The sequence below is a fragment of the Mus caroli genome, unplaced genomic scaffold, assembly GCF_978045245.1.
Source record: "Mus caroli unplaced genomic scaffold, Mus_caroli_1 scaffold_1, whole genome shotgun sequence".
Classification (NCBI taxonomy): Eukaryota; Metazoa; Chordata; class Mammalia; order Rodentia; family Muridae; genus Mus; species Mus caroli.
The window spans coordinates 180178372-180197274 of NW_028227256.1; the positions used below are offsets into that span (position 1 = coordinate 180178372).

General features: G+C 42.9%; 1 protein-coding gene across 1 annotated transcript in view; it reads right to left on the minus strand.

Moving 5' to 3' along the window:
• The window catches only part of Fbxo28 (F-box protein 28), a 27852-nt gene continuing 8949 nt past the window's right edge, over positions 1-18903 (minus strand). The window contains exons 2-5 of the mRNA XM_021165929.3: positions 15428-15537; positions 11912-12050; positions 3666-3861; positions 1-3168 (exon numbers count right to left, since the gene is read on the minus strand). Of these exons, the coding sequence (XP_021021588.2) occupies positions 2774-3168; positions 3666-3861; positions 11912-12050; positions 15428-15537 (840 nt within the window). The 3' untranslated portion in view covers positions 1-2773. The remainder of the gene's footprint in view (positions 3169-3665; positions 3862-11911; positions 12051-15427; positions 15538-18903) is intronic.

Below are 18903 nucleotides of genomic sequence, written 5' to 3' on the forward strand. Positions count from 1 at the left end.
TTGTGACACCTTTTAGCTTATTTATTTAGGCGTTAAACTCTGTTTTACCCACTCTTGGGGCTACATAGAATATTTTACCATTTTAACACATAGAATATAGCGCATACATCTTGAAACTACTGAATTAAGGCAAGCCCCTGTGAGTTCAGTACTCCAAAAATCATGTTTTACCAAAAAAATGTCGACTTGGACCAGTGGCTTTCGACATGGGGCACCCAAATAGTCTCCACAACAGGAGTTAGTGGCCCCCTTACCTCCAGGCTCTCTCTACACCACAAGGGGAGTTTGGAGTTTCTGTAACCCATGATGGGTGGGAACCATGTGAGCAAAGTGTCTGGGGAGCGAAGCAGGACTCCGCCAGACAGGGCCTGTTCTCCTCCCCTCCCGTCCATTCTTTTCACGTGTGTATGCCTTGTGTGTAGTGTGGACTGTGGGCAAACTTAGGCATGGGAATGGTTTGATGCAAACAGAGGAAGATCCTGCCAGGAAATGCAAGCGGTCTCTCCCAGGAGGCTGGTTAAGTTTTCCTAGGGCAAGCCAGTTTTAGCTATTAAAATAGTGCATGATTTGGAGACTCCAAATACCACTATGGTCTCCCAAAGCGAACATTATTACCCCCCCCCCCAATAGCTGTCTTAATAAATGGCGAAGACAACCTCCTAGCATGTCAGCTACTCTGAGGGAAGCTTAAGGCAAGCGAGTCATAGAGCTTTATTCTCAAGGTTATAGTCATGAAACAGTACGGCTCTGTCTGATGGGCTAGAGATCACAGGATCACACGGTAGACCCCTTCCTGATTACTGTGTAAGTGCTCAGAAAAGCCACATTCTCAGACTAGCTCATGGAAGACTAGAGGCTACACTTAGGCTAGCTGGATATAGTTTGAGAAATTTTTAATAATTATTGAAGAAATAATTTGAGGCTTATTTTCTTTGATGCATAAGGATTCTACTCTTAAATCCTGTATGCTGTTGCTTCAGAGTCTTCCTCTACCAGAAGAGCAGACTGGCAAAGCCAAGCTAAGCGCTCAGTGGGCCTCCTCCAAGGCTACGGTGATATGGCTACATTCTAGGATTGCAAGAGACCTGCTGAGAAAAGAAGATCCAGACAGGGACCTTTATGGATGACCTTGCTGACAAATCTTTTAAGGAAACTGTTTATTTTAAAATTACCTTCCCAACAAATCATGAAACACTTGGATACCATGTTAAGGTTTCTCACTGAAGACACACTACATTGTAGATGGACTTTCAAAGTCAGAGACTTGAACAGAGCCCAAGGGCAGGATCATGAAGGGACAACACTAAGAATGCGTAGGAGAGTGTCACTTGGTAAAAGTAACCTAAAGGATGCATAACGTGTCACGCTGGACGGATGACGGCCTTGTGCTTTGCTCCCACTGTGGGGTTTACCAAACCCTTAGGTAACACAGGTGTCAACCTTCACCTGGAAAGGGACAGTTTTTACCATCTTACACCTACATTTACTATAAATAAACAAAGTCCAAAGCAACAGATGTTTAAAAGAACAAAACTACATAATTTAGTACATAATTAAAATAAAAATACGACAGTGATAGTTGAATGTTTCAAAAATATACAACCGGGAGAAAGAACCATTTTATACAATTTGGAGGTTGTTAAAGTGACCACTCAGGAGGCTGACAGCGCAAGACAGGCTTTTCCAGTTACAAGCTCAAAACAGGAGTGCAAACAAGACTAAAGCTCTGTTCAGAGTTGTTTATATGAGAGCTTGAAAGTGGCGTGAAAAAGCTTCCCTCAGTCAGTTGGGTCCCTACTAAGTCATGGTTGACCCAGGAGCACAGAGCTGAGTCAGATCAGAGGTCTGATGTCTATAGAAAGAGCCTTGGATTTGAGGTTCTGTCTTAGCCAGTGTACCTGAACCCTACAGAGAAGAGAAGAGATACATCAATGGACTCTAACAGTCTCTTGTGCCTGTAAAACTGGAGGACAAATGGACTGACAATTCTCCCCCGACAGGCAAGCTGCTGAGTGCTTAAATCAATGTCGGCGCAGCTCTAACAGTGGAGAAGTCTAGAGGTTCAAGATCAACACCAGTGCAGGAGTGGTGTGAAGTGCGCTGCCTAGGCAATGCATGCATCCATCCATGCAAATGGAGGACACGGCCCCAAAGAAAACTGAAAGCATATACCTAACGCCTGGAGACACCCCTTGCCAGTAGTTTATAAAAATAGTTGCTACTGTAGAGCCCCCTCTACAGCCAATACTCTCAGTCCTTCTGTCACCCATCACTTCAATACCAAAGTACTAACCGCGTCTCAGACATTCCAGACAAAGGCCACTTATAACAAACAAAAAGTCAACTTTAAAAAAAAAAAACCAAGATAGTGTCCATTTAAAAAGTAGATTTTTTTTCTTTCAAGTGAACAGGACATTTTATGTATTAAACTTAACTTTTAGTCAGTCAAGAATGGGTTTGTTTAAAATCCGTATGTAATGTGCATATATGCAGAAACAAATAAACGTAACACATCACCTGCACAGGAACAAGGTTAGCCCCAAACATGATAGAATGGGCATGGTTAGTACAAATCTATTGCAAGGTAAGAAGGGTCTGTGCATCAGCTCCACCAGAGAAGCGCAAAGGATGCCAACCACAAGAGCCAAGTGTAAGTTGTGTCTGATCGCCTGGAAGCCTAAGGACACCATGTTGCTCCGATATCCTGACAGGAGTAACTGCTTAAACTCTCAGCCATGGACGTCGTCCTCTGGAGCTAGAGCCATATTCCAATCTACTTCCTATTCCGAAGTCGTTTGGATTTCCTAAGAGAGTCTATGGCTTCCGTTGCCTTCCGTCGTTTCCGAGGGGACTCCTCACTCTGCCCAGACCCCGAGGAGGTTCCCACTGCACTTTCCATGACTTCCCGGAGCTTGCGTTCCAGCTCTGCCAGCCGTGCGTTCTGTTCGCCTATGATCTGGGTCTGCTCGAGCAGTTTCTGGTCTTGGTCTTGAAGTTGTTTCTGCTGCTCTTGCACTTTGGTGCGAAGCTCAGAAATCTCACGCCTGAGGACAGTCACGCCAGCGCCGTTGGTTCTGACCTGCTGCTGCAGTTTGGTAACCTCTTGTCTGGACGGGTTTTGCTTGGAGAAGAGCTGCATTGTTGTCAGGGCTGCGGATGGCCCGGGAACTGTGGAGACATTCAAAAGGGCTAATCATTCCTGTCTCCTACTGGGAACAGTTCAGCTTACTTTAGGTTCTTGGGTTTATAATAGAAAATTCACTTTAAGTCGGCAGTTGTGGTCACATGCAAAGAGTTAGCATGAAATGGATCTAGAGGGCATAATATATCCAAAACCCCAGAAGCAGGGAGCGGGGCAAGTAGCCTCCTTACAACCTCCTCAACACCAACCCCACAAAATGTAGTTAAATGAAAAGATGCTAGGAAGTTATACCCGGTGGTTATCAGAAACTGAAGACGTAATCAGGATGCATCCAGAGGAGAGCTACTGTGGGTGGCGGTGCACAGCCCCCTTCTCAGCACCCGAGAGGCAAAGGCATGGTGATCACCGTGAGGCTGAGGCCAACACAGGCTGCACGGGGAGGCTGAGGCCAGCTTGGTACAAAGACACACTGAGACCCTGTCTGAAAAAGCAAAAGCAAAGCCAAACAAACAAACAGCCATACCTGGAGGAGAGCCCATGAGTCTTCCCGACACATCTGATCCTGGCAATTTCCTCTTCAAAATGGGAACAATCTTCTCATCAAAGTACTCCATTGCCATGGAGGAGATGTCCCGTAGCTCCTGCAGCACCTCATGAGCTCTCTGAGGGGCTCTGGTAGAATTGACATATCTCAGTACACGGTAAATCTCATCAATCACCTACAATATGAATGCCCATTAGTACTTTTTGAAGTTTAAAAAAAGAGATTAGCTAAATAAATAGTAAGGCTACCATCTTAGAGTTGCTGTGAGGACGTATAGAGCTCTGAACTCATAAACTTGTCATGGAGAATCCGCAGCATAGGCTTTTGGACTTCCTACAATACTTTACACTTAGACTCAGTAAGCATCCTTACTGTTCCAGGGTACTGTGCTAAAGCTAGAGTCAGAACAAAGATACAGCTCCTGCCCCAAAAGGAATCAGGGCATCTGGGAAGACACATGAATATACACAATATAAGAGCTACATGGATTGCTAAGGAAACTAGAAAATTAAATAGGCACTCAATTCTGCCTGGAGCGGGGGTAGGGACTACCCAAGCCTGCACTCCTAATGCAATTCTGTCCCCAAGCCCCGAGAACTCAGTCTGATTCTTCTTTCTCTTGTGCACTGCCACCACGTGCTCCATCCCTTAAAACTCTGTTTCTCTCAGAGCTGACAAAGCTTAGAATGCGTTTTCAGCACACACTTTCTCACCGTGACCAGAGGGCAGCAAAAGGCCTATCGGGGAGAAGACACACGTTCCTAGCTCCCTCCTCGCCTACTTGAACAGTACCCGAACGGCCTTAGTCAAGCGTGCTCTCAGCTTTCCTCCCCAAGAGGGTACTGCTCACACTTCAGTGGCTTCAGCACAGACCTGAAAACAGTGATTCCCATCTTTGAAGACCACAGTCCAGGTAATGTCTATTGCAATGGGACTTTATATCATGTGACCTGGGGCTATAATGTAAACCATTCTGCCATCAGTCTCAACCCTCCTTGAACCATACATGGTCCTCTCGATGCATTTATCTCAACTCTGGGTCAGTCTTGTAATCTATCTTCTCTTCTTGACAAGAATAAATATAGAATACTAGTTAGAAGGAAACACAAAATCTAGCATAATAGCACCTGGACAAACCCTAGCTCTTAGTGTTTTCTAGACTAAGTTTGAGGTGATGGTCCTTTGTATAAAGATGACTTTACCAGCGTGGCCAGTGTTGTAGGCAAAGACTGAAAAGGAATGAATGAGGTAGAGTATCGAGCAGACCTAATGGGAAGTGAGGCACACTGTGTTGAACTCAATCAGTAGCTAGAGCCAGGTCAGGAGTACAAGAGACAAATTGCAGATATGGGTGGGTTCCAGCAGGGAACAGCACAAAAGGGTCTGGGCTCACAAAGGGAGAGCAGCATAAGGTCCTGGGAGTCAAGGGTGCAACCAAGACCTCAATGGCTAACGCTGTGTTCCTCTGCCATTACCCTGCCATTCAGGGCTCATGTTAGAAGAAAATTAACTTTTTCAGGAGGTTATTCAAGTATCTTGCTAGAAAGCCAATACATAGCAAAATGGAATTCCTCTTCTTGGACTAATTATGCAAGCCTAGTTTAAAATAAACACACGTATTTCTACAACGTTTCAAAGCATTCGTGTAAAAGACCAGTGAGCGGGGACCATCAGATTCTTATTCTGAGCCAGGCGTGGGGTGCACATCAGTAGCCTCGCCCTCAGGAGGCACCGGCAGGGCAACCTCCGAGGCGCTGCTGCATCAAGTGTCAGGTCGGTGAGGGCTACACAGTGAGAGTCGGTCTCAGTAACAAGACTCGTATTCTTATGAGGTTGGGAGAAGAAAAATGAAGCAAACGACAACCACCTCCCTGCTCCCCGAGGCTAAGTAATACCACAAAGGAAGAGGAGGGGGAAAGCAGAGGAAATGGCCCAGGGAAACATTAGAGGAGGGCCAGGAAGCTTTCTTTGACATCTTTGAGAATGAATGAGGAGACAGGACTGGTTCGCTGAAGTCTGAGAGGGAAAGATTAAGGTCAGTTGGCATGGCTCACCTAAGGTGTTCAAAGCCTACAAATGGAAGACTTCGTAGGATAGACAGGGAAAATGTTAGGATGCAGCTAGGCTCCAACAGCCTTCTGCAACAGTTACCAGTGCTAGTTACACATGGAACCTGCAGACGTTGAAGACAGTCACGGAGTCTATATAGAAAACTGTAAGGAATCCGAGGCAGAGCCAGCTTTGTAAAAGGCCGCTCGTGCTGACTAATGCGTCCATCACATGCTTGGGCTAGGGTAAAGGAGTTACTTTATTTTGTGTCCAAACAGCACATGTGGGTTATAAATAAGGAAAACATTGCAATGGTTGATTGATATCCGGGTTTTCTTTTGTTTTTATGCTATATCTAGCTCTGTGAAACTAAATCATGCCCTGTCTTAATTTGCCCCCAGGTTTTTGTGTGTTCTGATCTTTTGATCCTTTTTCTAGAATGTCTTCCTTGTATATTTTTCCCATAACATTCATCTCTGAATATTTTTCCAGTTTAAATCACATTAATATACTTATCAAACTTTTTTGTTTTTCTGTTTTGAGACAGGGCTTCTCCATGTAGCCCTGGCTGTCCTAGAACTCTGTAGACCAGGCTGGCCCTCAACTCACAGAGATCTGCCTTTGCCTCCCGAGTGATGGGATTAAAGGTGTGCACCACTACCTCCTGGCTTCATCAAAGTTTTTATTTTCTCTTCAGAACACTATACACTGTAAACACACCTTTTTGTTAATCTGTCTTCCTCGTAACATAAAAGCTAACAGAAGAGATAGATCATGGCCAGTTCACTCCTGGATACAGAGTTCCACCACAGCTGGCACACACCAGCTACTTCTAAGTATTAACTAAATAAGGGAAAACAAGAATCAAATATTTGTATTGTTTAATATTGACCTAGCCAAGTGAAACTGTTTTGGGGCAAGCAACAGGGTTATATTCAAATTCAGGTCATGGGTTTTAGAGGGCTGGTTGCTTTGAACACAAATTCAGAGTTAACAAGATGATTACTGAGAGCAATTTCTCAAAATACACAATTATTACATGTGATTCTTCTACGTTTAATCAGGTGTCCTCAGTTTTATGGCTGAATCTCTAGATATTACGTATATGCACTTATTGGTAGACTAATATTTGTAGCATGTTCGGTCTAAACTGACAGTGTTTCTGTGAGTGACTCATAAATAGCAAGCATACATCAGACAGATCACAGTGGGTTCCATGTGCTGTGTGAGACACAGAAGGCAGAGGTCTGACCCGCTTAAAACTGGACCGTCTACTGAGGGCATGAAAACAGCAACAGGTAAACTTCCAGCAAACAGGTGAAAGCAGGTATCAACACCCGATTGAAGAAACAATGTGCTCAGCGTTGTAGCCAAGCCTGAAAGCCCAGTGTTCAGGGGTCTAAAGCAGAAAGACCACAAGTTTAGGGCCAGTCTAAGTTACACAGTGAGATCCTGTTTGAAAAAGCACGAATGAATGAATGAATGAATGAATACAACAAAACAAGGGAGAGTAAAGAAATGGAGCTGAGACAGGCAGATGGCATAAATGGAGAGGCAACAAGACGGGCAGTTAACACGTGTGATACTATAGTCTAGTCACTTACTCTATGGTATGCTTTTATAAACAAACATCAGCTGGGCATGGTGGCCTAGCTTTAATCCCAGTAGTCCAGATGCAGAGGCAGGCAGATCTTTGTGAGTTTGACGATAGCCAGAGCTACACAGTGAGATCCCATTGTCAATATAAAAACAAAAACTAACAACCAAAACAAATGTATATTGTTAATATTTTTCATAACATACCAAAGGAAACCGCTATCATATTAAATTACATTTGTAAAGTAAACTATGAAACATTTTTATTTTTATTCCATTCAGTTCTCTATACACAGCGAAGTATCTCTTTGCATATAAGTTTCCATTAGGAAAGGTCGTATTTTCAAACCGTATTACACAGAGATTTTAGTGCTATGGGATAATCCAGGTTTTCAGTAAAATCTCAAATGATTTTTTTCCTCTGTCTAACAGGAAAAAAATAGAGGGTATGATGAAAGCCAAGCAAAACCAAAACTGCGACAGCGTGCGGCAGAGCTGCATGCTTTGTCCACTGAGGCAGGCAGCCGCAGAGGCCCATGCAGAGCGCACAGCACTCACCACACGTAAAATGTGGTTCAGGGTGGAGCCGGCTGAGCAGGTAAGAGCACTTCTGCTCCTGCAGAAGACCAAGGTTTGCTTCCCAGCCGCTGTAGGGTGGCTGCCGCCTGACTGTAGCTCCCATTCTTGGGTTCTGATGCCCCCTTCAGTTCCATGTGAGTACTGTATGCATGCGGTGTACACACACATGCAGCCAAAACACTTCTACAAATTAAAATTTATTTAAAAAACATTGTATGTGCATTGGCGTTTTGCCTGCAGGTATGCCTGTGTGAGCGTGTGGATCCCCTGCAAGCAGAGCTCTAGACAGTTGTGACTTGCCATGTGGTGCTGGAAACTGAATGTGGATATGCTTCATAGCTGGAGAGGGTCTCACTACATAGCCATGGCTGCCCTGAAACTTGATATGCAGGCTAGGTTGACCTTTACTCAGAGCAATCTGCCTGCCTTTGCCTCCTAACTGCTGTGATTTAAAGATATGAGTCCCATGTTTGGTCTTAAATTAAACAGGCAAAAACAAAAATAAAACAAAACAAAAACCCTTTAAAAACTTAGTTCATTTTCAGAGCAATCTGATCATCTCTCACAAACTGGTCTGGAGTCTGGTGGGGCACACTTGTGACCCTAGCACCCCAATAAAGCACGGGAACCATGAAGAGTCAACCTGGAGAGCCTACATCCAAAACAAAACAAAATAAAAACCAAAAAACCGCTGGGCGTGGTGGCGCACACCTTTAATCCCAGCACTCGGGAGGCAGAGGCAGGCAGATTTCTGAGTTGGAGGCCAGCCTGGTCTACAGAGTGAGTTCCAGGACAGCCAGGGCTACACAGAGAAACCCTGTCTCGAAAAACCAAAAAAAAAACCCAAAAACCAAAAAAAAAAAAATCGACAATAACAAAAACAAAAAACAAAACAAAGCAAATATTTCCTTTGAGATGTAGCAGAAAACAGACCTCAAGCAGGTTTCTGAGCAGCTAGCTGTCTGTGTGACTTTTGTGTAACACACCACATACCAAATCCTTCCCAGGCCTTGAGCAATAAGCTAGGTTGTCTGAAATACTCCTGTGCTTAAAGAGTGTGGCGCACTCCCAGTGTGAGTCACTATCACACGTTCAAACCGTAAGGTAGTGAAACGTCCGCTTGTGCCTCTAGACATCTGTGGGCGAGCATTTATCTGTTAAAATCTACAGGTGAGCCATCATTAGAACCCTTCTCACTCCCAACTTCATGCTATCCACCTCGGTCTTTCACTTGAGATTCCTTTAAATCAACTTCACCCTTCCAACTCTTTTAATTTTAAGAAACTATCGTCCATAGTGAAAATGGTTCTGCATCTCCCCTGTTAGGCATGTGTCTGATGGATAACTTCCCTTATCTCACTTAGTGCTCTAAGTTTTCTAATCCTTGCTGAGTTCCTCAGTGCTGAAGTCCCAATATTGTGCTGCCCGGCAACCTAACTTAAATTACAGTTCTTCTTCTCTTCCTTCAGCAAGTTAACAAAGTGCTGTCGGGACAGCTCACTTCCACTGAAATGGGTAATTCTAATAATGTACAGGGATGCAATCCTGGGGGAGAGAGATCAGATGCTAAGCCGAGATTACATGTTGAGAGGAGGATTTGTTAGAGTGTTGGTTAATGTCTCCGCCAAGAGTGACTTCCAGAGGCCCTCCCGTGAAAGGCTTGGTCCTCAGTCAGGTGCTACAAATAGTAAAAACTTTTAAGAGGTGAAGCCCAGTGGAGTGACTCAAGTCATTCATTAGGTGTGTACCCATCCCAGAAGTGGCTACTCTCACCCTCTCTGAAGATGATCTTCACTTCCCTTCGTGCACACAACGGTCTCCACAGTCCATGTTCCCAGTGTTGAACTACACAGCAGAGCCAAGCAGCACAGGCAGAAAACTGTAATGTATGGGTTAGAATGAACCCTTTCTCTTATCTCAGGGACTGGGTACAGTAATGCTGAGTTCAGCATCTGGAAATTAAATGCGCTACTCTGTTAGAGATGTGGTTGTACCTGAGAGTAAGAAATTCTGAAAAAGACAACGGTTATGAAACAACCTCAATTCTACCAAGCTTGTTAAGTTACTTTTCTTTGACTGCTTTTGGTTTGTTTTGGTTTTTCAAGGCAGGGCTTTTCTGAGTCCTTGAGCTCAAAAGATCTGCCTGCCTCTGCATCACCACTGATGAATTAAAGGTGTGTATCACCATGCCTGGCTTAAATTAGCTATTTTAGTAAAAAATATAAAAAGTAACAGTAACACAATTATTGAGTATACATGCTGTTGTTTTAGATAAAACATAAGCTTTTATAGGTCATTTTAAGAACAAATAAAAATCCATGTATGATAAAACATGTGTCTGAATAAAAAAAAAAATTCTTTCCAGTCAAGTACTTATTTGCTGGAAGCAAAACCCCCTGTGCAGCAACGGGCCTGTAGTGAGGAAGGCTGGAAGTAAGCAGTGGGTGGCTGAGAGACTGCACACTGGAGTCAGGTTAGGCCTCTGGTTTCTTGCCCATGAGTCAGAACAGGAATGGCCCATGAGCATTCGTGGCTGTGGGAAGCAAGGAAGGAAACACATATGAAGGTGCTCTGACAATGAGCGTGTGCTTCCTAAACGTGTGCTTCCTAAAAACGCAGCACAGTCCAGCAATGGCAAGAGAGGGGACAGAAGAAATCCATGTTCTGAGGTGAAGGTCACAGAAAGGCACTCTCTGGTGAGCTCTACTGTGGACAAACGAAGGCCCAGTCAAGGGGGGCTGCCTAGCAGTGCTGAGGACTCAGAGCATCTGCAGACCTGAGATGTGTTCACTAGTGCCTACTGGTTTGCTACTGAGGAGCCAACAAGTCGTTTCCAAAGGAGCGGAGCTCAACTGGACTTCACTGCAGTTGCTCACTCAGGCCGCACACATCTGCTTCAGCAACGTGAACCCACACCAACACTGGCAACAATTGCAAAGACCACATACACAAGACTCATCTTTGCAGGCACCCAATGCAGCCACAGACCCCTCTGTTACAGCTGGCTGCACGTTCTCTGATGGGAGGAAACTGGAAGCTGGGTCTCAGATGCTTCTATTACTGAGACTTGAGTGGCAACTGTCTACTGGGGAGGACAAGCACACAGGCTCAAAGGACTTTGAGCTGCATGCAAAGAGTTAAGGGCTACACACAGATAAGATCTGGTGTATTAATCTGAACCTGAAGCTTACAGTATCTTACAAAAGCATTTGTAGGTCATAAAAAGAAGTAAAGAGATAACAAGGAAGATTTGAAATAAAATTATAAGCCACCAAGAAAGATGTTATTGCAAATTGAGAATGCACACAGTATTGCCTCTGTAAAGTGTTTATGGAAATAACCTCATTAGGTATTAATAAGTTCAAGCACTCAAAGGACTTTTGCCAGTGTCTATTGAGAAGCAAAATGATCTTTAAATCCATTTCTACTGCTTCTCTATGTCACTTGAATCTCACTTAATTCAACACTGAGGACGCTTCCGGCAGTTTCAGGTCATATAGTATGGTGGGGGAGAGGGGTTCACTCACTTACTAAGTGTCATACTTAGTGTGGTAAAGGGGACTACTCCTTAGCTCTGGTATATTGCCACAAAACAAGTATATCTGGTCAAATTTGAAAACTTCTAAGCTCACCATTACAAAACACTTCTCAAATAAAAATCAAACCCAGCATACCCTCCACCCTACCTTCCCCCAGACTGCAACAATCTTGAAGGCAACATAGTATGTCTTGCTCAAGGCACTAATTCTGGTATTTTGACTGTAAAGGTCAAAATGTGTTCTTAACTATGAACCCTTACCAAGACTTTCACTTCCTTCTGGCATTCTAGAATTAGAATTTTAAATGTTGGGATCACATGAATGATACATATTAATAACTGCACAGAAAAGCTAAACACAGCCACTAATAGAAAGTCCTTTAGGTTAAGTAATTCTGACATCACAAACACTGCTTTAATGTTTGTGAGACTTGGTTTCTCCTGGGTCTGCAGCAATGGTTACCTTTCCTGGGATGAAGCAGCAGAGGTTGGAGTCCACATACTTCATGAAGGTCATATTCAACAGTGACAACCTCGTTTCCACAGCGGCAAGGATGTCTGCATGACGAGCTAAAGAATGGTTTCTCCTTTCTGACTCTCTCCTAAAATAACAATAAAAGTCACTGGCAACCATGAAAGCAGTAGTACAGGGTAAAATGTTAGCTAATCTGAGTAGCATAAACAGATGAACTTCCACATGCTAATTGAGACATTTGGAACTAGGCCAGAACTGTAATGCTCAGGTATCTTTAACAAGAACCATTGCCAACAAGACATCTGTAGAAAAGAAAGTCACTTTGAAGACACAGTTAAAGCTGGCAGTGTAGCATAGTGGTAGATCACTTGCCCAGGGTCTGTGAGGCCCTGGGTTTGAACCCACCACCACCACCACCACCACCACCCACACATACACACACACAGAAACTTTAGATTTCTTTTGTTGGCTATACTAACTCCAATAAGTCAGTATCTTTATTTAGGAGGCCGCTGTGCATACACTGTAGCAACGTCACACCCTATTTAGTTTGCAGGTACACAGAGCAGACTGTATTTAGAGGGGCACAACCATCACCATTCTCTAAATTCAGCACACCTTCATCACCAGGAAAAGGAAGCCTGGACCTCATCAGGTGCCCATCTGGCAACTCCTTGTGTCCTTCTGTGTATTCTATAGTGCCTTTACTTTGAACACTGGAGTAAACAGGATCGTGCCGGGCAGCCCTTTGTGCCTGGCTTTTCACACTTGCTACAGCTCACAGTTCACTCTGCTCTAGCATTGACCTTTTGTTGCTGAATAGCATCCCCTTATACACAGATATCATCCCTTTACACATCTGGGTCCTTCCTACATTTGATTATGAATAAAGATCCAAGAACATCTGTGCAGTGTGTGTTTTAGCTCTGCTAGAGACCATGTCAGGTGGACATGCTAGTCAAGTGTTCCACTGAGCTATAAACAGTTCTTGCTTTCAAGTGTTTGTATGCATACACATTTTAATTTCTCTTGAAAACATACTTAGGGCAAATTGCTTTAACGTAATGTCTGTTTAACTTTTAATTTGGCTATCTTTATTTGTTCATCTTGTCTTTTACAAAAGCATTTAATTTTATGTGTGTGAATGTTTTATATGCACGTATTTATGTGCACCATGTGGGTGCCTGATACCCACAGAGGTCAGAAGAAGTGCTGGATCCCCTGGAACGAGAGTTACAGAAGGTTGTGAGCTACCACGTGGCTGCTAGGTTCTACCAGGGCAACAAGTGCTCTAAGCTGCTGAGCCACACATCTCAGCACACAGCTCAAGCTAGCTTCAAACTTGCTTTGTAGCGGAGCCAGGCTTCGAGCTTGATTCTACTGTCTCAGTTTCATGAGAATTGAAATTAGAGGTGTGTACCATGGTACCCAGCTGCCCAAGCCACACTTGTGACATTATGTTCTCTAAGGGTTCTCGAACAAGTGCAGTCAGCCACAGTCCCTTTTCTGTATAGCTTGGTACTGGCCAGCTTTATATGCACACATTTTTCTCAAGCTCCATTTTTTTTTTTAATTTACTCTGTGTGTGTGTGTGTGTGTGTATACATATGAAGATCATAGGACAACCTGTGGGAATCAGTTAGTTCTCTTTGTATCATGTGAGTTTTCGGGAGAGAATTCAGGTCATCAGTGCCCTTATCTATAAGCAACTATTATTATTATTATTATTATTATTATTATTACTACTATTACTATTACTTTTAGACAGGGTCTCTTTGTGTATCTTGGCTGTCTTTTAATTTGAGAGCTTACTACGTGGCAGGTTGGCTCTGAACTCATGAGAGCTTCTCCTGCTTCTGTCTCCAAAATGCTGAGTATCACCATGCCTAGCCAATCTTTAAAAACCATCATTGTTTCCCCAATTGAACTGTCTTGTCACCCTTACTGAAAACCAAATAAGTATACGAGGGTTTATTTCCAGACTATCTATTGTACCCCACTGACCTATCATTAGATCTTGTACCCTACTGCTCTGACCACCACACCTTAGTACTCTGTTTTAAAATCCGGAAGTATTTGTCTTCCAACGCTACTACTCAAAATTGTGTTAGTTATTTTGGGTCTCTTATATTTCCACAATAACTTTAAGATTAGCTGTCCAAATTCTAAAATATATGTATATAGAGAGGTGAGACTTGCTCAGTACTGTATAGTATTACAGATAGACCTGAGGAACACTGTCACATTAACAATATAAAATCTTCCAGTCCACAAACATACACACCTATTTTCTTTCATTTTTGTTTGAAACCCTTTCTTTTCTTTTTTCTTTTTTTAAAAATAATTTATTTATGTTTATTTTATGTGCATTGGTATGCTGCCTGCATATGTCTGTGAGGGCATCAGATCCCCCGGAACTAGAATTGAGGCAGTTGTGGGCTGCCATGACAGTGTTAGAAACTGAGCCTAGATCCTTTGGAAGAGCAGTCAATGTTCTTAATTGCTAAGCCATCTCTCCAGTCCCCCACACCCCACCTCCTTTCTTTCTATTTTAGAGACAGGGTTTCTTGCAGCCCAGACTGGCCTTGAATTCCTGCGCCTTTTGCTTCCACCAAATGATAAGACCAAGTGCTAAGGCTATATATGTGCACCTTTTCCTTTTTCTCTTTTTCCCAAGACAGGGTCTATGTACAGAATCCTGGCTGTCCTGGAACTCACTATGGAGACCAGGCTGGTGTCAAACTCAGAGATTCAACTGCCTCTACCTCCCAAGTGCTGGGATTAAAGGTGTGCACACCCTGCCCCCCACCTCCCGGCCTATGACTCTTGTTTCTCTTGTAAGGATTTATGTCAATGGGTGTTTTGCTTGCATGTGCGTCTGCGTGGAATTCCTTATAGACAATGAGGAGTTGCTTTTGAATGTTAGAAATCCAGCTGAGGCTGGACAAGTTAAGAACAAGTGTCCTTAACTGCTGAGCCATCTCTCCAGCCCTCTTTTTTAAAAAATTTGAGACAGGGTTTCTCTGTGTAGCCTTGGCTGTCCTGGAACTTGCTCTGTAGACCAGGCTGGTCTCAAACTAAAGAATTCGTCTGGCTCAGCCTCCCCATTATGTGGGTCACCACTGCCCGGGGAAGAGTATTCACTTCTAGTGTACTTCCAGCTGATCTTTGTGCATTATAACCTCTAACAATACATTATCAGTGTACCTGTATCCAAGAACACATCATGCTGGCGCTGAGGGACACTTAGATCCTCTCAGTTTTTGCCTCTTGCCCTGGCTACAACAACCAATAAAATGTTGAACAAAATGGCAATAAGAACAGATGACAAGAGATAGCGTTTATTGTGACGGGATGTTCTTTGTTATAAAGAGTTGAAACTTATGTATGACAAATCTGTGGGGGAAAAAAACAAAACACCAAAACCCAAAGCAGCAAACAAGCTGCACCGCCCCCGCCCCCGCCCCCGCGTGTGACTCAAGGCTGACGCCACCTGGAACATACCTCGGTAGCTGTGCTTTAACTTGCTTCTGACACAGGTTATGGAACCTCTCCACTTTTAGAAACCCCTGATTCAACATTCTCTGACAGACCAGGTCCATTCTCTTACAAACCTATAAGCAGAGGGGAGACAGAATTGAAAGATAGAGAAAACCAATAAGCAAACCATCAATGATGAACCTGGGTGGGAGGTTTCTGAGCTGGTACTGCTCCCACAACACTGTCTAAGCTGAGTCACTGCCGGGGCCATCAGTGGCATTCAATTACTGTGGAGTCTCACTAAGAACTGACTAATGTTTGGGCCAAGCAGTACCGCTGACTTAAGTGTAGAGTGAATACCCTGTCTGAGGATGGAAGAGCAGTAAAATGATGCACCTGAAAGTTTTAAGTTTAAAACATTCCTTTTTATCAAAAACCAACCAACCAACCCCAGGAAAATTCAAACTTTTATTTAAAAAAATCTAAGCAGAATGAAAATTTTCATTTCTTCCAGTGATTTGGCTCGAGGTGTCCAAGGCTTTCGTTAAAGACTATCCTAAACTTTATAGTAGAGGGTTTTAATAGTTATCTTTTCTTCTGCTAAACCCATTTCCTGTTCCAGATGCAGCCCTCTGAAATCTTGGACTACTCCACTTCATTTTCTCTTGACTTTCTGCCATCAAAGATAAGAACTGAGTCCTCTCTGCTTCTATTTCACATAAAAATATACTTTTTCTTCCTCACATTTCACAAAAATATGCAGTGTTCACTATTAAAGACAATGCCTACCACGGCCATGCCAATTAGCAGAGGCTATCTTGTGCTTCTTTGTATCTGTGCTATTCCATTATAGCATCTATGCACAAATACTTGCTATGTATTTGTTAAAAAGAAATCCCCGAGATATACACAGATATACATGCAGACCAAACACCCATACACACAAAACCAAACCCAAAACCACAGGACTATGTTATCTGCAGTCTTACAGAGCCCATTTTGGGAATCTCTGTGGCTCTCCAGAACACTTTAGACATTCAGTACACTAATTTGCAATAAACATATTACTGCAACATGAATACTGAATATTTTTGTGAAATGTGAGGAAGAAAAAGTATATTTATGTGTGAAATAGAAACAGGACTCAATTCTCATCTTTGATGGCAGAAAGTCAAGAGAAAGTGAAGTGGGGTAGTCAAAGATTTCAGAGGGCTGCATCTGGAACAGGAAATGGGTTTAGCAGAAGAAAAGATAACTATTAAAAACCCTCTACTATAAAGTTTAGGATATTTCTTGTCTCTGTAAACTCTGCAACATTGCTAAGTTCTGAGATGGAATAATTTTTTTAAACAACCACATATTCACACTTCCAAGGTCAGTCGGTTATTACTGTAACAATTTGAAGGTACTGTTGAAATTATTTGTTTCAAGTCTTGTTCTACTGGATCTACTGGATCTAGCTCATTCTAAAGGATCCACAGCCTCTCCTTCCTCATGCAGACATTCAGTAAAGACTGCTTTACTGATCTGAGCAGGTCAGAGTCACTAACGAGAACCAAGTAAACCCAAAAGTCACCCAAGAGACAAGGCACACGACTGAAGATCTGAATGAGGCTCTGAAGGAACAAAAGGCAAGACTGCACACAGCACTACAGGCTATGGTGCCTGCAAAGGGACAAACTATGGAATGAGTAAAGTACCAAGCAAATACTTCTGAAGTCAAATCAAGTGTGTAGGGAAAGGTAAGAAGAAATTTCCCAAGTCTTAGGTTGGAAATCAGAAAATGAGAAATCATTCTGAAAAGATGATCCCCAATATTTTAAAAGATGCGGAGACAGTTGTTATTTCTGTTATAACAGGCTGGTTATTTCTGTAGCTACTGCAATATTAGGGCTAAAATGTTCTTCTGGAAACTCACTGGAGACAGCTAAAATCAATATGGACGAATCTCAGTGGAAACAGAAAAGTAGAAAAACCAATGCTTATAAATGACGCCTCCACTGACGTCTGCAGATGGAAGCTACAAGAAAGGCTCAGAGAAAGGACAAAAACAGAAGAGGAAAAAAAGCAAACAAACAAAAACCCCAGCCCACGTCACAAAGACAAATTAGAACAGTGCCACAGAAGCCAACGTGCAAACACACGAAGCATTAGTCAACGGCGTCTGACACGCAGTGTTTATTAGTCCTTCTCCTTTCATGAATGCGCAATAAACACTGACAGCACAGACAAAAGGGACACATGTATTCTTTGTTTAGGATTCAAAAGGGGGCAAAGTCATCTTAAAAAAGACTGGATGATACTGCATTTCCCCATGGCAAACCATTTAATGATCACTGCTGCCAATGTATGGTAACTTGCAACTCTAAATTACCTCGCTTAGGGTACAAGAGGCTCTGGGTTCAGTACAGCACAGCACAGCACACAGCACATAGAACACAGCGCAGCACACAGCACAGAACACAGCACATAGAACACAGCATAGTACACAGAGCACAGAACAGTACAGAGAGCACAGCACAGAGCACAGAATAAATAGCACACAAAGCACAGCACAAACAATTCCCAAACTGCCTCATCTGAAGTGTAGTTCTAAATTTAGGGGTATACTAATAATTTTCCAAGGCTCAGGGGAAAAATGTTGTTTCTCTGGTTATTAACATCATAATGTTAATCCTAGCAAATTGGTAGTTTCCCTAAGACACAAATTAAAAATACAGTGCATAATAAACAAAGATGATGCCTATGTTAGAAACTATCAGGACGCATAGACAGCGGCTAGAACGGTGGAGAGGAGAGGCTGAGAGGGGTGGAGTGGAGGGTAAAGGCTCGCTCATCACTGGTCACTGGGCTCCATTTTGAGGCACATATGTCCTGGAGTGCAAGATAACCACAACACAAATCATGTACAGTGCAAGTATAAAATGCCATGAAAAGATTTAAGATTTTTCCACTATAACAGAAACTACAAAGTCTTAACATCCACGTTCATCCTAATTTGGACATTACACAACATGTTTGCCCAAACCAGTTCCAAGCATGATGGTACATGCCTGTAATCTCAGCATTTGGAAGGAAGAGCCAGTGTAGAATTCATGGCCAGCCTGGGTTACATGTCAAGTCCAGGCCAGCTTGGATTGTACAGTGAGACTTTACCTCAATAAACAAACTAATCGTTTTTCAAATATGTACAAGATTTATGCATCAACTTAAAGAATTAAGGCTGGAAACACAATCAGAATGATGTAGGAGACAGTTTTTGGCAGCACTCCTGGTTTTTAAAAGTCACAGTCAATTCAAACGTGTCTGGTGTAAAATTAAGTATACATAACAGATGTATACATCTGTTAATTAGCAGCTTTTCTAGCTTAAAAACTATTTTATATGTACAGGCTTTTGCATGCATATATGTCTATGTACTATGTTCAGGCCTGCTGCCTATAGAGACCAGCTGATCCCCTGGAATTGTAGTTAGGGATGACTGACTGTGAGTTGCCACC